This window comes from Oryza glaberrima, chromosome 2, assembly GCF_000147395.1.
Source record: "Oryza glaberrima chromosome 2, OglaRS2, whole genome shotgun sequence".
Taxonomy (NCBI): Eukaryota; Viridiplantae; Streptophyta; class Magnoliopsida; order Poales; family Poaceae; genus Oryza; species Oryza glaberrima.
In genome coordinates, this window is record NC_068327.1 from 29003278 (window position 1) to 29028399 (window position 25122).

General features: G+C 46.2%; 2 protein-coding genes across 2 annotated transcripts; one reads left to right on the forward strand and one right to left on the reverse strand.

The window, feature by feature from the left end:
* Window positions 1-16776: 16776 nt before the first annotated feature.
* LOC127762647 (uncharacterized) lies at window positions 16777-21003 on the reverse strand. The gene is made up of 4 exons (XM_052287122.1): window positions 20991-21003; window positions 19531-19755; window positions 17052-17196; window positions 16777-16813 (listed from the first exon to the last, which is right to left on the reverse strand). The coding sequence occupies exons 1-4, from the start codon at window positions 21001-21003 to the stop codon at window positions 16777-16779; spliced, it is 420 nt and encodes a 139-aa protein (XP_052143082.1).
* Window positions 21004-23034: 2031 nt separating this feature from the next.
* Window positions 23035-24891, forward strand: LOC127763413 (probable glycosyltransferase 7). Its single transcript, XM_052288105.1, has one exon. It carries the CDS (start codon window positions 23392-23394, stop codon window positions 24733-24735), a length of 1344 nt encoding a protein of 447 aa, XP_052144065.1. The 5' UTR covers window positions 23035-23391; the 3' UTR covers window positions 24736-24891.
* The last annotated feature ends 231 nt before the right edge of the window (window positions 24892-25122 follow it).

Sequence of the window (25122 nt, forward strand, 5' to 3'; positions counted from 1 at the left end):
AGAGGTCACCGGGCAACACCTACACAAGCCGTATAGGAGACGGCAACCTCCAAGAGTAACAAGTCTAGGATGCTTGCCGAGGATGATCAAGTGCTACACTAGCTATAACAATGAAGCAATGCATTTGGATTGGCTTAACTCACTCTCTAACACCTCACTACCTCACTAGATAAACTAAGTGCACAAGGGTGTGAGAGCTCTTGCAAGGGTTCAAGATAATGCAATGGAGTGCCAAAACCTTAACCTTGCTGCTGGGGAGTGGGTATATATACCCCCAACCACCAAAACTAGCCGTTGGAACCGAAATCCCCAACTCTGTGCTCTGCCGATCAGACCGCTGTTGTGAGGCTGGTCAGACCTGACTACTTTGTAACGGCTAGAAAACTAGATGTTACAGGGCAATCATTGAGCCCACTCAACCTGGTCGGTCTGACCGCAGTGTAATGGCCGGTCAGACCGTCCACGGCTCGGTCAGACCGCCGTCGGCTCGGTCTGACCGGTTACGGCTCTGGCGGCTCTATATCGCCACCAAAAACCAGACCAGTGCAACAGACCAGTGGGGCCGGTCAGACCAGCCTTACCACGCCGGTCAGACCAACTAACAGGCCCGGTCAGACCGGCGTAAGGCCCACGGTCAGACCGCAGGTCACTTTTCAGCTCAACCGACCGTTAGTAAAACGACGATATCTCTTGACTCGGGTCTCGGAATTTGGCGTTCTTGGACTTTATGGAAAGCTTATTCAAAGGGCTATCCAACCCATGAACAATCCATCCAAGAAACACAACTTTTCTCAGGGAGAAAGGGCTCACACTCCAAAGGATACTCCACCGGACATAACCACATGACGCTACCCAAATCTATAGGATTTGCCCACATCTCTCTTTGTTTAGGACTTGAGAAAACTCACCACACTTGGCTAGACAAGCCCACCAAATACACCTACATGCATATGAACTAATATGGCACAAGATCATCCACAAGCTTGCTTCATAGACCCCTCTTGATAGTACGACGCCTATCTAGCAAATCCGGTCTACACCAAACACCAAGACCGGGAAAAGACTAAGAAAACATTCTTAACTACATTATACCTTTGCCTTGCGCCATCCATCTTGGGGTCAAGCTTGAGTCGAGATCAACACTTGTGACCATTTGATTCAACCATGTTTATACCAAGGTATTTACCATCATTTGCCAAGACTTTCTTCTCATCACAAGCTTGATTTCATTCTTGCCAACATGGCGATGTCCTTGGCTTGGTGACCATTAACCCATGGTGTCATCCATTAGCCTCATCATAGTGGGACCTATTCCTTTTCACATCTCAAAGGAGAACATTAGTCTCAACAAATCGGTCGTCATCCTTCACTTGATGACTAACCGGTTGCATATGAAAGATATGGATATGTTTGTTGAGTATTCATTAACATCACAAGTGTCATATACTCATATGCAACCTTAAGTGCAAAGATCCGATATAAATAATAGGTGAACAACATGGATCTAGAACATGCACAATAAATGTATAGGATTTGCCCCCCTAAATATATGCATACAAATAAATATACAAGAGATGCAAGTGTATGCATAATTAGAGAATGACCAATGGGGTTTATCCTATACACATAGAGAAGGCATATGTAGTAATGATGTAGACCAACATAAAACATATACATTCATGATCTCCATGTTCTTAATATAAATGAGACTAAATAAGATACGACTCGAGTAAACATTAGTCTCACACTTATATAACAATAACATGGAAATCATATATATGAACCTATCAAAAAGTAGGAGATAAGAAGTGGTACATATCGTTTTATCTCCATGCATTTCATCCTTATCATGATTAAGGTCCATCACCAAAGAATGCATATCTACCACATCTTATCATCGGGAAATAACCTAGTTAACAACTTATGAAAAAGAGAGGTTAATCCCATAAACATCGGTTTATCATCTATCATCAAAGCAACAATTACACAAATTGTTTAATCCAAGATCTTTCAATCTTTTCTGCTATAGGTACGGAGCTTTGCCGCTATAGGTACTCACATAAGATGTAGATGTAGGGGGATAGTCATAAGGGATCTTAGCTCCCTTATCACCATCGTTCCCATCCCCCGCTTGGCCCGACATGATCTCTCCAAGCGGTTAAGCCTAATTAGGAGATTAGGCTCTGATACCAATTGAAAGTGTCAATTAGGCCTAGAGGGGGGTGAATAGGCTAATTCAAAAATTCAATTAAAAGCGGAAGCAGTAATGTTCGGATATTTCCGAAATTTTCGGATATATCCGAAAATTTTCGGAGTCAGCACAAATAGCAAAGTAAAACCTAGATCTAGTTGCCTACAACAAGAATATGCTAGCACAAACAGCAACTAGACCTATAGCGGCTCAAACAAGCAAAGCTAGTGGAGAGGGAGGAAGTAAAGTCACCAAAGATGAAGCTCACGAAGTTGTTCCCGAAGTTCGAATCCTTGAGGGGATTCTACTCTCCGTTGAGGAGCTCACTAAGAGCCGGGTCTTAGCTAACCCTTTCCTCAAGATGTTGCACTAAGCACTCCTCCTTCCACTAAGGGTATCTCTTCCCTTTCGGAGGTGAGATCCGACCTTCACAAACTTCTCTCGGCCAACCACAAGTAGATCGGTGGCTCGGGAGCGACACCTAGCCGCCTTGGAGTCCTCAACCTCCAAGAGTAACAAATGAAGCAAAGAACTCCCGGAGATGATGCAAGTGCTCACAAATCTTCACGAAGTCAACAACAAGCACTCACACAAACTCGAATCCACAACTCTCACACACACACCAAAACCAAATTGAACACGGGTGAGAGGGGAAACAAGAAAGCAAGGCTCAAAAGTGCTAGAGAGAGAGAGCAAGCCAAGGGCACAAATGATTGGAATGGAAACAGCAGCCCTCACAAGTGAGGGGAGGGGGGCTATTTATAGCCACAGCCCAGATTCTGCCCGTTAGGCACAATAATTGAGATTTTCGGATATTCCGAAAGATTTTCGGACATGTCCGAAAATTTCAGCTCAGCACCAATAGCAAAGTCAACGAAAGATTTTTCGTACTTCCGAAAACTTTTCGGAATTTCCAGTACTACAAAACATAGTTCTGGATGTTTTCGGAAAAGTCCGAAAATTGCTTTCGGACAAGTCCGAAAATATACATAAGTGATTTTTGACTTTGCTGAAGTTTTTCGGAAACTCCGAAAATCAATTTCGGAAAAGTCCGAAAATAAACAGAACCACATTTGCCTTCACAGTCATTTTCGGAAAGTCTAAAAATGTTTTTCGGACATATCCGAAAATTCCCAGAAGCGAAAATTGGTTCTGTGCATTTTCGGAAAGTCCGAAAATGGCTTTCGGAAAACTCCGAAAATTTCCAGAACACACCAAACTGAGGAGAAACACTTTTTTTTAAAAAAAAATGATTTTGAGCACTTTGATCACTCCTCATATGTCAATGCATCATCCCTCTTAATAGTGCGGCATTCCTATTGACTCAAACAAAAGAAAAAGGTACAATATACCATTTGCTCATTTGCCGCATCACACACATCAACGTATTCGGCGGGATATGCATTACGCTAACTCATTGAGGACATAACAACCTTCACATTTGCTTAAATAAAAATGTTAGTCCTCTCTAATTGCATTGTAATCAATCACCAAAATCATTAGGGGCCTAGATGCACTTTCAATCTCCCCCTTTTTGGTGATTGATGACAATACAATTAGAACACAAGAGAGAAAGAATATAATTTAAGGTTTTTGGTGCAAAGGTTTAGTGAAAGCTCCCCCTAAGAGTGTGCATAAAAGCAAGTGGAAAGCTCTCCCTAAATCTTTGCATCCACATTTAAGCTCACAAGAGAACAAATATATCACATATGCTCATCACATCCAACACATCACATGCAAAAGAATAATTACATCTCATCACAAGCACCATATAAAGAGGATAAGGCATTGCACCACATTAAACATAATAAGATCCATTACATCTCAAGCATTTATAATTAAACAATAGTCTTACAAAGCATTAAACTTAACATAAAAACCACACATAGTCTCATACAGATAAAAGCCAAATGTGCTCGACCCTAAGGACATGAAAGATAATCTAAAAACATGATAGATAGTCTCCCCCATTGGCATCAGGACACCAAAAAGAGAGGACGAAGAGACGACGACTCAAGCGAAGGGCGCCTGAGGAGGATCCTCTGGAGGTGGTGGAGGAGGATAGCCATAGCCAGGGCCATAACCAAAGAAGTCAAAGTCAGGAGGCAACCCAGCAAAGGGATCCTCAATCTCTTCATCCTCTGGCTCATCGGGCTCGGCCTCAAAACCCGGAGGAGAAGGAGGGATATCAATGTGGTGGTCCTCATAATACCTTGCCTTGAGGAACTTGACGTCACGAGCCGTTTTCTTCGTCGAATTCCACAATCGGCGGTTCTTTTTGGCCTCCGCAGAGCAAAGACCAAAAAGACTCCGCAAAATGCGGAATAAGGGAGACGGCTCACGACGAGCCACAGAGGCAGGGCGCTTAAGAGCAGGAGGCGGCTGAGTGGAAGAGGAGGGGATGTCCCGAGCAGCTGAGGAGCGGGGGGCCTTAATAAGGCGCAAGTGAAGCTGAGAATGAGTTACATCATGGCGAAACTGGAGCTGAGTCACAGTCTCGATCATCCGCATAATGTGAGGGGCATAGACCAACCCCTTCTTGTACTGGATGGAAGCCATGCGGATCTCCTCCCACACAAAGTGATAAACATGAAAGCGATGAGGAGGGGGATCAAACCTAAGAAGCACGGTCCTAGAGAGGTGGTTAATGCTGCTAGCATCACCATCCTTAAGCACAAAGGACCGGCGAAACATCCGGTTCAAGTAGGCAAAGTACGGCTTGAGGCCGTCGACCTTGCCCAACACCACATTAGGATCATTTGGAGTGTAAAGAGGGAGCAATTCTGTGTTGGCAAGAATTTGAAGATTATGAAGGTCATCAAGGTTGAGCAAAGAACGAAGACGGAAGCCCCAAATCTCAGCCAACTGCTGATAAGAAACAAAAAACCAGGACCCCTGAGTCATCCAGTGCATGGCACGATAACAATCAAAGTAGACGGTGGCATAAAACTGAGCAATGATCTCGTTGCACCAATTTTGCTGCAAGGTCATGAAGGAGCGAATACCCATGAGATCACAATTTGCAATCACAGAGTCTATCACGGGATCATTGTGCGCCTGCAGCTCCTCCCAATTGATCCATTGCATGGGAACAGTGGGATGAGCTTTGGACTTGATCACAGACTCATAAAAGTCTTGTTGAAAGAGAGTCCAAAACCGCGGATCCGTGGCGGTGCGGCGAAGGGAGCGCGGATCCTCATCTCGGCGAGGAGCAACAACCTCAGACTTGTGCCTCCAATCATACACTTGGCGAATCACCGCCAGATCCCTCTCGGGGGTATGAAGGTGGAGAGGCCCAATGAGGACATTGGGTTGGTGCGGCGGCGTTTGCGGTTAACGAGAGGAGCCCTCACCATCACCACCACCACCATGAGAGGATCGCCGAGGAGGGAGGTTGCCGCCCCGAGCAACCCGCGCACCCTGAGGAACCGCATCCTCTCCACCGGACCAATCACTGTCCGAATCATCATGAGAGGATGGAGTGGGAGAGCGGTCCCTCGGGCTCTTGGACTTGTGGGAGGTTTGCTTGCGGGGAGGCATCCTTCAAACAAAAAAGATACAAGGAATTAGTGTATGGAAGCCAAAGAAGCAAGAAACAAGTGAGTGAGGGCAAGAATCGTGCAAATCCGAAGTGATATGGGTTGGCCAGGGATTTTCGGACATATCCGAAAATTTCCGGACAAGTCCGAAAAATTCCGGTCGAACCCTATAACTCAGATGCCGCACAAATCCGCCAACAAAAACTTGTGAAAATGAATCTACAGGTCCTATGGCACTAGGGGAACATCTCCACTAAGGGAAATCGCAAGATAAAACTTGAGGAATCAAAGGATTTGATTTTAGGGCGAATACCTCAAGAACGCGAAGAACACTTGAAGAACACGGTGAAGATCGACAATGTAGGTCCCAAGGAGGGCCCCAAACGTGCTCCCACGAGGTTGGAGAGGAGGGGAGCCGCGGGAGGTCGCCGGAGATGAGGTGGTCGCCGGGGGGTCACCGGTGGGGAGGGAGGAGGGAGTCAACCCGTGGGGAAAAAGAGTGGAAAGGAGAGAGAAGGGAGTCCACGGGGTGATATATAAGGACCCCGAGATTTTCTGATATTTCCGAAAATTTTCGGATATGTCCGAAAGGATCCAGAAGGGTTACGCACGGTTCTGATGTTTTTCGGATATGTCCGAAAATTTTTCGGTAAGTCCGAAAAATCCTGGGATTGCAACAATTGAAAGAGCGACATGACAGAGATTTTCGGAATGTCCGAAAATTTTTCGGAAAGTCCGAAAATTCCTGGAAAACACAGTTTTGCAATGAGATTTCGCCGGGAATTTTGATGAAACTATTTTTCAAACATTTTAAAGGAATTTTGCAAGGGACAAGCACCGGAAATTTTGACAAAAGCAATTTTCACAAGGATTTTTGATAGGATTTAGGAAGGAAGGGATGGTCGAGCACTAGAGGCTCTATTTGAACTTGTGACTAGCACACAATCAATCACACAAAACAATATCCACAAGTCAAATGGACGATCCGAGGGATCAAAAGAGAGGGAATTACCATGAGACAAGATAATTCACCCTCGAGAGAGGGAATGTATGAATCTATTTCAAGTTGTGCTAGGACCAAAATTCATTGAAAAATGACATCCCCATACACATAGATTCAAGATCTCCACAAAAGTGACTAGTGTCCATCCATGAGTTCAATGACCATTTTGTCACAAAGTGATATGCAAACCTATTCTACCAAGCAAACATGCATGCAATAGATCAAGCCACATTCCGAGAATTCAAGATATTTAGTTCACTTCTCAACTCACAAAACCTAGCTTCATCTAAAGGCTTGGTGAAGATATCCGCCAATTGTTTGTCGGTTCTCACATGTTGGATGTCTATGTCGCCTCTTGTGTAATGATCTCTCAAGAAATGGTGGTGAATATCAATATGTTTGGTTCGGGAGTGTTGGACTGGGTTGTTGGCTATCTTAATGGCGCTCTCATTGTCACATAGGAGTGGGATTTTGGATACATTGAGGCCATAGTCTCTCAAGGTTTGCTTCATCCAAAGAAGTTGAGCACAACAACTCCCCGCCAAAACATATTCCGCTTCGGCGGTGGATAGGGCGACGGAGTTTTGCTTCTTGGAAGACCATGAAACAAGGGACCTACCCAAGAATTGGCAAGTACCCGATGTGCTTTTCCTATCCACTTTGCACCCGGCATAATCTGCATCGGCATAGCCAATGAGATCAAACCTCGCTCCCTTAGGATACCAAAGACCAAGGTTAGGTGTGTGCACTAAATATCTAAGAATTCTCTTCACGGCCATAAGATAACACTCCTTCGGAGCGGCTTGAAATCTTGCACACATGCACACACTAAGCATAATATCGAGCCTAGATGCACAAAGGTAAAGAAGTGAGCCAACGATGGAACGGTATACCTTTTGATCGATGTCTTTACCTTGCTCGTTGAGGTCGAGGTGGCCATTTGATGGCATGGGAGTGTGGATTGGCTTGGCGTTCTCCATCCCAAACTTCTTGAGCATGTCCTTCAAATACTTTGTTTGGCAAATGAAAGTTCCTTCCTTGAGTTGCTTGATTTGAAGGCCAAGGAAGAACTTCAATTCACCCATCATGGACATCTCAAAACGTTTGGTCATCATCCTACTAGACTCTTCACTAAAATACTTGTTAGTAGAACCAAATATAATGTCATCGACATATACTTGGCACACAAAAATATCATTATCATGTCTTTTGGTAAAAAGAGTTGAATCGGCTTTCCCGATTTCAAAGCCGTTTTTCACAAGAAAATTGCGAAGACACTCATACCAAGCTCTAGGGGCTTGCTTAAGCCCGTAGAGTGCCTTGTGGAGCTTGTACACGTGGTTGGGATACTTTGGATCCTCGAAGCCCGGTGGTTGCTCCACGTATACCAACTCGTTGATCGGCCCGCTGAGGAAGGCGCTTTTGACATCCATTTGATATAGCTTAAAATTGAGGTTAGTAGCAAAAGCAAGCAATATGCGAATCGACTCAAGTCTAGCTACCGGCGCAAAAGTTTCACCGAAATCTAATCCTTCGATTTGGGTGAACCCTTGCGCCACTAACCTCGCCTTGTTCCTTATTACGACCCCGGCCTCGTCTTGCTTGTTGCGGAAGATCCACTTTGTGCCAATCACATTTTGCCGAGGTCACTCCACCAAAGTCCACACTTCATTCCGGGTGAAATTGTTCAACTCCTCTTGCATCGCCATCACCCAATCCAGATCATTAAGAGCTTCTTCCACCCTTAGAGGTTCAAGAGAAGACACAAACGAGTAATGCTCACAAAAATTTGCGATACGAGAACGAGTGGATACTCCCTTGTTGATGTCTCCTAAGATGTTGTCGGTGAGATGATCTCTTTGGATGCTTTGGTGGATTCTGGGGCGAGCTAAGTTGATCGGTGAGGGTGGCACTTGCTCACCTTCTTCACCTTGATCCAAGCTTGAAGTAGAGGGATCGTCGGCTTGGGTTGATGTAGGTGGCTCCTCTTGTGTTGAGGAAGAGGCTCCTTGTTGTGGCTCCCTAGGACGTACGTCCCCAAGAGCCAATCTTTTGATTGCTTCGCTCGGATCCTCCTCTTCACCTAACACATGTGAGTCAACTTGCTCTACTTGAGAACCATTAGTTTCATCAAATGTCACATCACGCGCGATCTCAACAATACCGGAGGTTTTGTTGAAAACGCGGTATGCGCATTCATTTGACCCATACCCAAGCAAGAATCCCTCATCCACTTTAGGAGCGAACTTAGAGGATCTAGCCTTCTTATTAAGAATGTAACACTTACTACCGAAAACACGAAAGTAAGAGACATTTGGTTTGTTACCGGTAAGAAGCTCATAGGGAGTCTTCTTAAGAAGGCGGTGAAGATAAAGGCGGTTGATGGCGTGGCATGCGGTGTTGACGGCTTCGGCCCAAAAACGGTCTGATGTCTTATACTCATCCAACATGGTCCTCGCCATCTCAATGAGAGTCCTATTCTTCCTCTCGGCTACTCCATTTTGTTGAGATGAATATGGAGCCGAGAACTCATGCTTGATGCCTTCTTCATCAAGGAAACTCTCGATGCACGTGTTCTTGAACTCCTTGCCATTGTCGCTTCGAATATTCTTGATCTTGAGGTCGAACTCGTTTTGTGCTCTTCTTGCAAACTTCTTGAAGATAGCTTGTGTCTCACTCTTGTCATGCAAAAAGAACACCCACGTGAAGCGTGAAAAGTCATCAACAATAACAAGATCATATTTGTTACCTCCAAAGCTTAGATAAGCAATTGGTCCGAAGAGGTCCATGTGGAGAAGCTCCAACGGTCTTGTAGTGGTCATCATATTCTTGACGGGGTGATGTGCTCCAATTTGTTTGCCGGCTTGACATGCGCTACACACCCTATCTTTCTCAAATTGAACATTTGTTAGTCCAAGGATGTGATCGTGCTTTAGAAGCTTGTGAAGATTCCTCATACCAACATGGGCTAGCCTCCGATGCCAAAGCCACCCCGTGTTGGACTTAGCCACTAAGCATGTCTCATGTTTGGCTTTACTTGAGGAAAAATCCACAAGGTAAAGCTTTCCCTTGAGAACACCCTTAAAGACTACGGAGGAATCATTCCTTCTATAGACAGTCACATCAACATCGGTAAAAAGACAATTGTAACCCATAGAACATAATTGAGAAACGGACAAAAGATTGTAGTTTAGAGATTTTACCTAGAGAACGTTGGCAATGGAAAGATCATTAGAGATTGCAATCTTACCCAATCCCATAACCTTTCCCTTTCCATCGTCCCCGAAGACTATGTTATCTTGTGAAGTGCCATTTGGATCAAGAGTTGAAAACATTGATTCTTCTCCGGTCATGTGATTGGTGCATCCACTATCAGTCACCCAACTTCTTCCTACGGAAACATATTCCTACAAGAGATCAATTTCTAGTTTTAGGTACCCATACTTGCTTGGGTCCTTTCATGTTAGTAACAAGTGCCTTAGGCACCCAAAGTACTCTCTTGATAGAAATATTCTTGCCCCTTGGGCCTACATACTTAGCAACAACACGACCACTAGCATTCTTCCTAAGAACATAAGATGCATCAAAAGAACAATGTGAAGCATAATCATTAGGAATGATACTTTTGGCCTTAACAAAATTGCTAAGACCTTGGGGCCTCTTGATCATCACACTCTTGTCCACCTTTCCTTTTGGTGGAGGAACATACCCAAGACCCTCATGGTTGAAGTTGTCCCTTTGATAGCTTAGGTACTCCTTTAGGGCCTTACTACCCATATGGCACTTAAGTAGGCCATTGTGAAGGAGTCCCATAAGCTTCTCATTTTGCTTTTGCAAAGCACTCAAAGAAATAGAGTTAGTAGCACAAGCTTCAATATCAATATCTTTGCATCTCACACATGGTTCATTGCTTGGGACAATTTTGGAACAAGATGGCTCGCTAGGGAGAGAGACACTATTCTTTAAGATTTCGAACTTCTCTTCAAGAGTGAGGTATGCTTTGTCCAAGAGAGAGTGGATGGCTTGGACAAAGCATACCTCACTCTTGAACAAAGCATACCTCATCACTTGAGTGATCACTAACAAGATCAACATTAAATGACTTGAGAGGAGAAGGTACCATAGGCTCCTTTGCCATGAGGCAAACGGGAGCATCCTCATCACTTGAGTAATCGAAGAGTCTCGGTGGTGATGAAGGCTTGATGGCGAACGTGGCGACTCCTTCATCACTTGAGCTTGACTCGGAGTCGGAGCCGAAGATCATCCCAAGGTGAGCTTGGCCATAGTGTTCCCTCTTGCTATGCTTGTGCTTCTCCTTCTTCTCATCCTTCTTCTCACTCTTCTTCTTATCTTCCTTGATATGGGAACCATCCTTGAGGTGGGGGCAATCCGCAATGATGTGCCCGGGCTCTTTGCACACGTAGCACACTCTTGCGGAGTGTCTTCCACTTGACTTGTTGGAGTAGTGCTTGGAAGATCCTCCCTTGAAGAAGCCGCTTCGCCTCATGAACTTGCCGAACTTCTTGACGAAGAGAGCCATCTCTTCATCATCGATCTCCGCCTTGCTCTTGCTCTTGCGGTTCTCTTCTTCTTCTTCCTTTGCCTTCAAAGCCAAGTCTTCCTTCTTGATGCTTGCGGTTGAGCTTTGGTTGATGTATTGGATGACATCCTTGGACTCTTGCACGAGCATGTCATGGGCAAGGATGCATCCGAGCAAATCATGAGGTGTGAGAGTCTTGTAGTCCGGACGCTCATGAATGATGGTCACCAAGGTAGAGTTCCTTGGAGTGATTGCTCGAACCATCTTCTTGATCATAACCTCATCGGTCATGTCCTTGGAGCCAAGTCCCTTGATCTCATTGACAATCTTGCTCAACCGGTCGTACATGTCGCTTGGGCTCTCACCATCCAACATCACAAATCTCTCAAATTGCCCCTTGAGGATCTCCACCTTAGACTCACGAACACTATCTTCATGCAAGTTCCGAAGCGTGTCCCAAATCACTTTGGCACTCTCAATGCCATCCACACGGTTGAACTCACTTCCACTCAAGGCGCTAAGTATTGCATTAGCGGCTTGAGCGTTCTTGTGCTCGTTCTCGTTGTCCTCCTTGGTGGGATCCTCAGGATTCTGCAAAACATAGCCTTTTTCGACTATTCTCCAAATAGATGTGTTAATAGACTTCAAATGCATCTTCATCTTATGCTTCCAAGTGGCATAGTCCGTACCATTGAAGTACGGAGCTTTGCCACTATAGGTACTCACATAAGATGTAGATGTAGGGGGATAGTCATAAGGGATCTTAGCTCCCTTATCACCATCGTTCCCATCCCTCGCTTGGCCCGACATGATCTCTCCAAGCGGTTAAGCCTAATTAGGAGATTAGGCTCTGATACCAATTGAAAGTGTCAATTAGGCCTAGAGGGGGGTGAATAGGCTAATTCAAAAATTCAATTAAAAGCGGAAGCAGTAATTTTCGGATATTTCCGAAATTTTCGGATATATCCAAAAATTTTCGGAGTCAGCACAAATAGCAAAGTAAAACCTAGATCTAGTTGCCTACAACAAGAATATGCTAGCACAAACAGCAACTAGACCTATAGCGGCTCAAACAAGCAAAGCTAGTGGAAAGGGAGGAAGTAAAGTCACCAAAGATGAAGCTCACGAAGTTGTTCCCGAAGTTCGAATCCTTGAGGGGATTCTACTCTCCGTTGAGGAGCTCACTAAGAGCCGGGTCTTAGCTAACCCTTTCCTCAAGATGTTGCACTAAGCACTCCTCCTTCCACTAAGGGTATCTCTTCCCTTTCGGAGGTGAGATCCGACCTTCACAAACTTCTCTCGGCCAACCACAAGTAGATCGGTGGCTCGGGAGCGACACCTAGCCGCCTAGGAGTTCTCAACCTCCAAGAGTAACAAATGAAGCAAAGAACTCCCAGAGATGATGCAAGTGCTCACAAATCTTCACGAAGTCAACAACAAGCACTCACACAAACTCGAATCCACAACTCTCACACACACACCAAAACCAAATCAAACACGGGTGAGAGGGGAAACAAGAAAGCAAGACTCAAAAGTGCTAGAGAGAGAGCAAACTAAGGGCACAAATGATTGGAATGGAAATATCAGCCCTCACAAGTGAGGGAAGGGGGCTATTTATAGCCACAACCCAGATTTTGCCCATTATGCACAATAATTGAGATTTTCGGATATTTTGAAAGATTTTCGGACATGTCCGAAAATTCCAGCTCAGCACCAATAACAAAGTTAACGAAAGATTTTTCAGACATCCCGAAAACTTTTCGGATAAGTCCGAAAATTTCCAGTACTACAAAACATAGTTCTGGATGTTTTTGGAAAAGTCCGAAAATTCCTTTTGGACAAGTCCAAAAATATACAGAAGCGATTTTTGACTTTGCTGAAGTGTTTCGGAAACTCCAAAAATCAATTTCGGAAAAGTCCGAAAATAAACAGAACCACATTTGCCTTCACAGTCATTTTCGGAAAGTCCGAAAATGTTTTTCGGACATATCCGAAAATTCCTAGAAGCGAAAATTGGTTCTGTGCATTTTCGGAAAGTCCGAAAATGGCTTTCAGAAAACTCCGAAAATTTCCAGAACACACCAAACTGAGGAGAAACACTTTTTTTAAAAAAAATTGATTTTGAGCACTTTGATCACTCCTCATATGTCAATGCATCATCCCTCTTAATAGTGCAGCATTCCTATTGACTCAAACGAAAGAAAAAGGTACAATATACCATTTGCTCATTTGCCACATCACACACATCAACGTACTCGGCGGGATATGCATTACGCTAACTCATTGAGGACATAACAACCTTCACATTTGCTTAAATAAAAATGTTAGTCCTCTCTAATTGCATTGTAATTAATCACCAAAATCATTAGGGGTCTAGATGCACTTTCACCCCATTATTGACAATCCAAGAACCCATATTTAAAAAAGTACTTTTGACATTCATAAGACCAGACCAAAAATAGGAATCACCTTGTTTCCTGTCAACTTGGGTTATAGATTTATTATAAAGATATTTCCTCTTCAATAAATCATGTCAAACCCCTTCCTCATTAATTAACTTAAACAACCATTACTTAAAAGACATTTATTTTGTATCTCCAAATTATGAATCCCAAGACCCCCTTGGTCCTTTGGTTGACAAACAACATCCCACCTAGTGAGCCTGTATTTTTTCTTATGGTCATCCCCTTGCCAAAAAAATCGCGATCTATAATAATCAATTTTACGAAGAACCCCTTTCAGCACCTAAAAAAAGATATCATAAACATGGCTAAACTTGAAAGAACAGAATTAATCAACACCAGTCTACCACCAACAGATAAATGCTTGCCTTTCCAACTAATAAGCTTTTTTCTCAATTCTCTCTTCAATAAGTTCTCAATCTTTATTAGAAAGCTTCCTAAAATGCATCGGAATTCCAAGGTATTTAAAAGGAAAGGTACTTAACTTACAACCAAAAATATCATAATATTGTTCATAACATTCCTTTGCCTGACCAAAGCAAAATAATTCACTCTTGTGAAAATTTATTTTTAGGGCAGATAGCTTTTCAAATACCGATAAAATCAGTTTCAAATTCTTTGCCTGTTGCAAGTCATGCTCCAAAAAGATGATAGTATCATATGCATATTGCCGGGTTTAGTTACAACTTTTTCTTCAAACTTTTACTTTTTCATCACATCAAAACTTTCCTACACACACAAACTTTTAACTTTTCTGTCACATCGTTTCAATTTCAATCAAACTTTCAATTTTAGCGTGAACTAAACACACCCTGAGACTGAAATTTTGTGTCATGCAGAATATGGGTATTTGGCACTTAGGATGCATTCGCGTTGTTTGATCCGAATATAAATGAAAACCTAATGGTTTAATGTGGACTGCTAGAATATTAGTTACAGCATTTGGCATTAGGATTTCGGTTTGAAATCCTACCATTTTATTTTGATGCCAATAAGAAAAACAATGTAGTCCCTCCATTGCAAAATATAGGGTGTATTTATTTTGTTAAGTTTAGACTTTGGCTAACCATTGCTTCACAAAATTATAATCATACTTTTGAAGAAGAATCTAATAGCATCAATTTTATTTCACAAAATCTACATTATAATAGAGTAATTATTGATCAAAATTTTACCCTAACAAAACAAAATATGTCATATATTATTTTGAAATGGTGGGAGTACTAAAATTTAACATTGTAGTATGGGTTTTTACAACTTACAGGGTATATTACCTCATTTATGATTCCTCCCGGCAGCTCAACGGTAGAAAAATCCTGGTATCACAAATCAAATCATCAATACAGGGTATATTACCTCACGATGACTACTCAGGGACATAGATATCATTTAATCCCAGCAAGCGATGTATTAGAAGAAAGAAAAATCATTCTCTTTTGAGGAAAATGAAAATACACGAGATCAGATACCGATTCTGATACAATCTATGATCAAGAAGAGTAGTAATCCTTTCCAAGTAGACGTTGTTTTCTGATCTCCATGTATAATAGTAAAAGGAAACACTTTCTGCATAGATTTGCTTCGAGAGGTCAAGGGGATATGCATGCTAGTATCACGCTAATGCCTTGTTTAACAACTTCGAGACCGGATCTGAACTGACGGTGGCGCACAGCGGCGTAGGAGCCGCACGATTCGCGTGCGCGCGAGCACCGTCGCCACCGGCAGCGGCACGGCCCGGCGCAGGCGCGCGGCGAGGTACTACGGCCGCACATGCGCCTGCGCGGCAACGAGTACAGCGGCCACATGCGCGCGGCCTCGCTTATCGGGCCGGGCCATCATAAATCTTCAGGCGTCAGGTGCGCCTACCAAACGACGCTGGAAGTTTTTTTTTTTTTTTTTTCAGGGCAAAGTGTGCGTTGGAACGAAAGGATGAATTTGGCCGGTGTTGAATTGATGAATTCCAAGAGGAGCAGCTCTGAAATTGCTCGAGGAAACTGAATTGCACAGGTCTAGGGTACAGTCTACAGATCAATGCTTTGTATGGTCCACGGGTCCAGAAATAATTTAGTACCCTCGCCGTTTCAGAATATGTTTATTTTTCACATATCTTAAATATACCAGATACTCTGACTTTATCATATCTTCGTACAATTATTTCACTTCTTATATATTTTTAATGTATTTATTTTTTACCTTCATAAATTCTAGTATAATCATTAAAATAAACTTATTTTGAGATAAAAGAGAGTAGCTAAAAATGAACTTATTCTGAAACAAAGGAAGTATTGCATATTTAGGTTTATAGATAGAAATTTACTATTACTACAGCCTGTCCAGGTGACATGTTAGTATCTCTTAAACTGCAGGGTAATCCTCACTAAAGGATAATAGAACATTACAGATATGATAGTCCAGGATTATATTTACTACTTAAAAATTCATACACGAGCCTCTCTCTCTCTTTTTTTTTGTCTCCACATGTATATACTTTTCTTTTTTATGTCGGCGAAAAAATTAGGCCAACCAAGTTTCATTTAAGATATAGTAAAACTAACATGCTTGGTTTGACCTACTGCTAGTAATTCATTTCGACAGAATCGCTTGTGAAAAACTGAAAAACAATGCACCTTAGATCCACCGATGATCGATGTCAGAATCAGGGGGCGAAGTCACGTTGTGTTTCCCTGGTGCATTGGGACACAGGTCCGAAAATTTTCCATCCAAAAAATTTTCAGCGAAGCATGTTCTTTTACTGCATATGTAATTGAATAGTTAAATGTGTGATACTCCTATTCCTATTCCTTCGCCACTGGCTACAGAACTCCAACATAGAGTCAATGTCCAGTGAGGTAGCAATCATAATTAATTAATTCACAATTCTTTTATAACCTTGGACTTAATAATATTCAGGTCGTGACACTAGACTCAGCCAAACGACAACTGTTCGAAACATGTAGGAGTACTATCATTTTCAAGCTCCTTTAATGCCATCGCGACTATGACAAGAGATATTAAGATCAAAGCAACGCAGATGAAGATGTTCAAGACGCCGCCTGGAACTGAATTTTGATTCCATCCCTACAAAACAAAGGATGCTTCCATCAGCAATGATCAAAACAATACAGTTTTCACATTTAAATATTTATCTTCTACCCAAAAAAAAAGATAATAAGGTGGCAGTATATGATCTAAGCTAACTGTAGATAATAAGGCTCAGGTGTGACATGAAGCAATAATCTTTCCAAGCACGCTAAGGTAGCAAGAGTGAGAACCCAAGAAACACTCCATAGATGAAAACGAGAGGGGTATCAATTACTGTAAAAAAGATTGACTCTCGAGCAGCCATTCCGTCTTCGTCATCGTCCACCCTTTCCATGGTAGCATCACCCTCAACAACCTGAATGTGATCAGGCTGATGTTGACAGATTCTGACCAATCCACTATCGATAGAAAGCTTAATCCTGCATAATCACGAAAGAGAGATCAATGAACCAAAGACGCATCATATGTGCAATTAAATACTCCTGGCAGATATTGAAGGGCACGAGAAGGCGATTTATCAGCCCTAAACAACACTGGCTCAAAAGTTACGGGGCTGTCTATATATCTTGTGACAGAAAATCTCACATCCTATCATTCGAATTTTAGACCATTGAATATGCTTTAAGATTCGTGCAAACCCCCATAACCCTAACTCCTCTCCTCATCCCCCGTTCAGATCGCCGCCACCACTCCTCCTCCCGTCCTCGCACGATTCCCCGCCGCCACCGCCCGCCTCGCCGGCTGGCTGGAAAGAGTCAACAGCGCCGGTGAGCCTCCCCCTTCCCGGCAAGCCCCCTCCCCCTTCCCCCCGCCCCGCCATCTTCCCCGTCTCCAGCGGCTCCCCGCCGCCGGATCCGCAACCACCGCCCGTCGCCTCCTAACCGCACTCTTGCTCTGCCTCCCGCCGTCGACGCCGTCCCACCGCCCTCCTCCATCCTCGCGGCTTCGGCGGCGCCGCCGCCACCTCACCGCCCGATGAAGTCCACCGCCCACCGCCGGTCCTCCGCCGCCCACGGCCATCCCTCTAAGCCCCGAGGAAACCCCCTTTTCCCTCTCCCCCAACCCCCCTCCTACCCTCATCCCAACCCCAAACCCTAATCCATATGCTCCCTGGAGTTGGGGTGTCACCGGCGCCGGAGAAGAAGAGGAGCCCGCCGGAGTTGGAGGAGAGAAGCCGATGCACAAATCTTGGCATGGATCCAATGGTCCAAAATCTGTAAGATTTCATCCCTAAAGTTTATTCGAATGACATATAGCAATCCCAAAAAGTTATCGACATCACGAGTTTGTCTGAAGACTGGAGAGGAGAAGGCGATTATCTGCTTGGAGTTGTCTCTTCAGAAATACGACGAGATGGTTTCTCACTAGGATTTACAAAATCGTGTGGTTATTATGGTTATCACGTACGGTAAATTTCTTAGGTTTTTACCACACGGTAACCGCGTGATTACCGCGGTAACCGTTAAACCGTGCGGTGGCAGTAACCCTACCCTAAATGGTTTGGTAAACCGTGGTGTGGTCACTCAACTGAAGCTTAGGCAATGAACTCCATCGACTTCTTTATACCACACAGCCTACAAGGCAGTAGCCAATAGAAAATGGTACAGCTTCTTTAACACAGAAAAGCCACGGTAGTAGGCAACAATTAAGAAGGATATGAGTACAATACAGGATTGACAAAGGATGGGGCAAGGCAATCAGTATCCTGTATTCATTTAATAATTAATCACAGTTTGGCTGCTCCTCTTACTCCTCTTAGAGCAAGTCCAATAGTATAGCCAACTACTGGCTCTAATTCATCTATAGCCAATCTAATAGCTCATTCACACAATAGTTACATTCTACACTATTAATACCTGATCCCACCTGTCATACACACACTGTGTCTTGGAGTCCGTGCTACAGGTGGCTACAAATTTGTAGCACACTGCTCTTCTCTCTATTTATTTATCTCCTTAAAATATGTTTGCAGCTGGCTTATAGCCTGCTATTGTACCTGCTCTTAGAGTTATGGATTGACAGATATAAGAGCAGGTACAATAGCAGGCTATTAGTCAGCTATAACATATTTTAATGAGATAAAAGATGAGAGATAAGAGAAGCGGGCTACAGATTTGTAGTCAGCTGCAGGACGGACTCTAAGATGCAGTGTGTGTATGACAGGTGGGACCATATATTAATAGTATAGTAATCAACTATTGTATGAATTAACTATTAGATTTGGCTATAGATAAATTGAAGCTAGTAGTAAGCTATACTACTAAACTTGCTATAAGGTAGACCTGTCACTGCAAAATGTTCACTGCAAATCCACAAACATGACAGCTAAACTACCTAATCGTAAACTATATGATAAACCAAAGCTAGCTCGGCATATGCATGGGGAATGAGACTTTTGCCGACAGGCCGCGTCTTCCTCCCTCGAGGCCTCAAGGAATAAGTTCACTTGAGGTCCCTTAACTTTACACCGAGTCCGATTTGCGTCCTTCAACGAAAAAACCAGATACAATCGGTCCCTAAACTATCAAAACCGGTGCAAACAAGATCCCTCAGCGGTTTGGAAGGCGGCTTTGGCTGACGTGGCGCCAACGTGGCTGGTTTGACTTGGTCATCATCCCACGTGGCATTTGACGTGGCGCTTACGTGGCAATTCAATCCCAGAAAAATAATAAAAAACGTGGCCCCACATGTCAGCTACACAAAAAATAATTTAAAATAGTGGGGCCCACGTGGGCCCCACATGTCAGCCTTACCTCCCTTCTTTTCTCTCTTCTTCCTCATCCTCGCTCCTATCTTCTTCTCACTCCTCTCTTCTTTCCGGAGCCGCACCCCGTCCGGAGGCGCTCCACCTCTGGCGCCGGTATCCGCTCCAGCAACTCCCTCAGGCTGGGCACGTCGGCGATGATGGGCTTGAGGTAGTCCACGTACGACTCGTGCGCGCGCTCCGCCCTGGACATTGACATGCACGCCTCCCGTTGCTTGCGGTCATCGTATAGATCAGTAGAAATTCAGACATTCCAAACAAGCTAGTATTTGCAGTAAGAATTTTCAGAAAAAGAAATAAAAAACATGAGCAGATCCATGGCTAGAAGAGGACACCACCTACCCAACACAGTGTCGTCGCATGGTTTGATACACGCTCTCCTCTCATCTCATCTCGTCGCCATTGACAGACTAGCGGCGCCGTTGGCCTGGTGCGTGACGAGGCGCCTTCCCGGGCGAGCGCTGCTATTGCTGCGGCGGCGGCGGCGGCGGGCGTCAGCTCCGGATCCGCGAGCTCCCCGTCTCGCCGGCGACCTCCTCCTCCGGCCACCTCCGCCGCTCGCGACCTGCCGCTCCGACCACCCCTCTGCTCCGCCCGCGACCTGCGGAGTTCCCCCCCACCCCGGCCAGCGCTCCCGTCGTCGCCGCCGCGTCGCCGGCCGCCGCCGCCGCCGGACCTCCCCGGCGCCTTGAGAGAGAGAGGAGAGGGGAGAGAGATGAAGAGGAGGAAGGAGGCTGAGAATGATATGTGGAGCCCACGTAGGCCCCACTATTTTTTAATTAATGTTTTTAGTGTAACTGACAAGTGGGGCCACTTTTTTTCTTAATTTCTAAATTAAATTGCCACGTAAATGCCACATCAATTCCACGTCAGATGAAGACCAGGTTAATTTAACCACGTAGGCGCCACATAAGCTAAAACTGCTATCTAAACCGCTATGGGACTTATATTGCACCGGTTTTGATAGTTGAGGGGTCCGTTGTATCTGGTTTTGTGGTTGAAGAACGAAAATCGGATTCGTTGACAAGTTAAGGGATCTCAGATGAACTTATTCCAGGCCTCAATAAAATCTTCTTGGACGTGGTTCTGGCCCACGAACGGCCCACGTACTTCTAAACATGGGCCACAACAGAGGAGAAACGGTGATTTCTGTAAAACGCAAAGACCAATCCACGCCATGCGTATGTGATCCAACGGCTCCCAGAGTTGCAAACACCAGGGGGGATTTTCACACAGGTTTCCTCCAGTCGTCGGCGTGAGAAACGACAGATCGCCGCCGCCGCGGCTCCCCGTCGCAACGCCGCCGGGGAAGAAAGAAGAGGATACGCCGGAAGTACGATAACGAAAGGATCGGAGGAACGCGTCCTGGAGGCCATGGCATCCGCGCTGCTCCTGCCTATGAAGTGCCTCAGCCGCTTTCTCCTGGGGATTTCCCCACCCTCCACGTACGTACGCTCCCCATTGTTGATCAATTTAGTCTCTGGTGTGAATGATCGAATTGGTTGTTATGGAGGAGTAGTACTTAGCACAAGATCGTGGTTCATTAATTAAACCATAGCTAACATTGATGAAAAGTTATCAGCATCGCGAGACTGTAAGACGAGTGGGAAGAAAAGGCCAATGACCCGCTAGGAGTTGTCTCTTCAGCATATAAGAACGAGGAGGATAATATTTCATATCCGCTCGTGAGAGAACAGATAGTCCATTTTCAATAATGCACTCCACTAGAGCTTAGATAGTGAACTTCATCAGAATATTTATGCCACACAAGCATATAAGCATAATGAATGACATAGCTTCTTCTGCACAGTGCCGATCGAGCGCAGAGAAAGCAACTGTAGCAGGCAGGAGAGGGAGAGAGAGAGAGAGAGAGAGAGAGAGTAAAATACAAGAGATTGGATAAACTTATTGTCGGGAAAAATGATTTGGACAATAACTATACGCCTATACACCCAGATTCAGCCAAATAAGCTGTAAGCACACAATGCCAATATATGTAAGGCTGTTCCTTGAATATGAACTGAAAATAGACAAGGTAGGCGGTCACTCTCACCACCGTATGTATCATGCAAGGGTTTACTGCAAGCCACAATAGAGGCAAAAATTAAAATAGAAATGGATCGTGCATGTGGGCTAATTAATCATGGAGGAATCTGATGACTACTATTATTATTACCCGAAAATTAACAGTTCTCTTCATTTCTTGCAGTAGATTTGACATCCAAACCACTTGATGGTGAACCGACAAGGCATACAAGGGAAAGGGGTAGTGAAGTTACCTGCTAGGGGAGAGATCTTGCCGGCTTGCTGCCACTCCTCCCGAAAGCAATCTCGTGCTGCTGTCGCCAGTCGACACCACCACGGGCACATGGCCGCCGCCAAGCTGCAGTGCCGGACCGACGCCGAATCCGAATCCGACCGCGAGATGCGCGTGCAGTGTTCGTCGGTGACTGGCGCGAGATTTAGGTTGTGCTAGGTTATCGGTTTCACTCTGTCACAATTAAGGTTGAATAAGTTGTGACATCTATATAAAAGTTTGGTGGATAAATTGTTAATCACAAAGAATATGTTTGATTGGCAACTAAATTTGCTACACCTAATCATAGGTAAGTCAAAATTTTAGTAGACAGTGTTCAGTTCATGCTATAACTTTGCTTTGTCTAAATCTTAGTCACTTGATCTATGTCATACACTTTATTTATTTGTCTAACTTTGCCTATACTTAATTTGTCATTTTGTTTGCTATAAAAGTGTGACAAGACTAAGCTTAACCGTCTTACTCCGTAGTAAAAAAATACGTGACAATATTTGTCCCTAACCGATACATCATCTGAATTCTGATGATGAGGCGTTTTCTCTGATCCAGACACGCAGGTGATGTTTGGGGTCGTTGGGTTGGTCCGCGTTCTTGCCTCCTGGTTGGCCGATGTTTGGTCACTGTCGAATTCATCACATGCCACACAGGATCTCTGCAGAAACTCAGCTCTGGGCGATGGCTCATGCAGCGTCTCTGCAGAAACTCAGCAAAACGCGCGACATTTGTCAAGGCAAGGTCGGTCGGGGCCGTTGCTCTGCTGCTGGAGATGTACTGCGCACGTCTACGCCCCCAGTTTTTCCTTTGTTTTTTTTTTCTTCATCTATTCTCTTCCTTCTTTTCTGTTCTGCATTTCTGTCGCTTCCTCTGCATGCAACACTATTTCCAGCTCACCTCCTTTACTTTCTGAGACAAAAACCGAAGAAATGGGTAGCAAAAAGACAAAAGGCAGCGGCCGAACATTTCCCTTTCCGTTTGTAGTTTATTGAACAGCGAGTCAATGTTGTTTCTCAAACATCCTCCCGAGTGCCCAGCCCCGAGTTGTCTTTGGATGTTTGCACTGTCCCATGACGTGATGCCCCTTCCCCTTCTAGACCATGACATGGAGACACGTCCAGTTGGAAGTGGAAGCTTGGGACACGAATCCACGCGCAGAACACACGCCGTTTTCTGCATGTCACGGCCATCTCGCGCGTGGCTTGGGTAGCCAAAACGCGCACCAACCCAGCGGCCGTCTCTCGTGATCTCGTCGGTCTCGTCACGCACGCCCGCTCCGCTCCGCCTGCGCGAGCTACACGCGCGAGGCGACGCCCATTTTTGGGATTTTGGACGCACGCCGCGGCCCAACCACCCGCTCGTCCCCGCCCCGCTCCGCTAAAACCTCTCTTTCTCCCTTGGCTTCTTCCTCCCGAGCTTTCTCCTCCTTTGGTTTCTACTCGAGCTTCCGCCCCCTTGCGCACGGCACGGCTGCGCGAGGCCTCGTACGCTTCCTCCACCTCCGGCTCTCGCCCCGCGTGTCAGTGCCCAGCGTGCGCCATGCGTGCGACGACGGGCGCGCGGCATCTTCACCCCCCATGGAGGCGCGGGCTGAGGCACCACCGACAGTCGACGATGCCGCCGCGCGCCAGCAGGGGGAGGCTCGCCGACGCGGCCCTCTTCACCGCCGGCGCCGTGCTGGGGTCCGTGCTGCTGCTCACGCTCGCCTCGCCCTTCTCCTCCTCGTCGTCTCCGTCGTCCGGCGTGGGGAGCGGTGAGGTCGACCGGCTCGGCGGCGGGCGAACGTTCTACGACGACCCGGGGGTGGCGTACACCATCGACCGGCCCATCGTCGGGTGGGACGAGAAGCGCGCCGAGTGGCTCCGCGCGCACCCGGAGCTGGCTGGAGGCGGCGGCGAGCGCGTGCTGATGGTGTCCGGGTCGCAGCCGGAGCCGTGCGGGTCGCCGGCGGGGGACAGCTTGCTGACGCGGCTGCTGAAGAACAAGCTGGATTACTGCCGGCTCAACGGCGTGCAGCTGCTGTACAACACGGCGCTCCTCCGGCCGTCGATGGACAGGTACTGGGCGAAGATCCCGGTGGTGCGGGCCGCCATGGTCGCCCACCCGGAGGCGGAGTGGGTGTGGTGGGTGGACTCCGACGCGGTGCTCACCGACATGGACTTCCGCCTCCCGCTGAGCCGGTACCGCGACCACAACTTCGTCGCCCATGGCTGGCCGCACCTAGTGTACGAGTCCAGGTCGTGGACCAGCCTCAACGCCGGCGTGTTCCTCATCCGCAACTGCCAGTGGTCGCTCGACTTCATGGACGCGTGGGCCGCCATGGGGCCGGACTCGCCGGAGTACCAGCACTGGGGCGCCGTGCTCACCTCCACCTTCAAGGACAAGGTGTTCAACGAGTCCGACGACCAGTCGGCGCTCGTGTACATGCTGCTGCAGAGCGGCAGCCCGTGGCGGGACAAGGTGTACCTAGAGAGCGACTACTACTTCGAGGGGTACTGGCTGGAGATCGCGGGGAGGCTCGGCAACATCACGGAGCGGTACGAGGCGATGGAGCGCGGGGCGGCGCCGCTGCGGAGGCGGCACGCGGAGGCGGAGCACGCGTCGTACGCGGCGGCGAGGGACGCCGCGCTGGCGGGCGCCGGGCTGGCGGAGAGCGGGGTGAGCGGGTGGCGGCGCCCGTTCGTGACGCACTTCACCGGATGCCAGCCGTGCAGCGGCCACCGGAACGAGCACTACACGGGGAAGAGCTGCGACGAGGGCATCCGCCGTGCGCTCAGCTTCGCCGACGACCAGGTGCTCAGGGCGTACGGGTTCCGGCACGCCGGCCCGCTCAGCGACGCCGTGAGCCCGCTGCCGTTCGACCACCCCACGCAAACGGCGTGAGAGTGACGTGGCTCATCAGCCAATGAAACCGTCAAAGCTGTTACTGTTAAACCGTGCATACAGCAGACAGCTTTTGCTGGTGTGTGCGGGGTGAGTTTTCGAGGTTGATTGCTTGCTAGTACAGCGGTGCAGTAAAATTTGTTTTGTTCTTCGTGTTGATACAGCCAAACAGGTCTATATAATGATTGCTTTGATCTTCGATGAGTGAAGCACATGCTGCACACCTCAGGTGTCTCGCTCATCAACGCCGAAATGGTAGATGTTTTCAGCAACTGTCGCTCGGCCCAGGCATTCAACCAGAAACTGTCCGGATAAAAGATCAACTCTATAATTTAGAACAAGCAATTATTGCGACAAAGTTTTGTCGATTATTTCCCCTTCAATTGC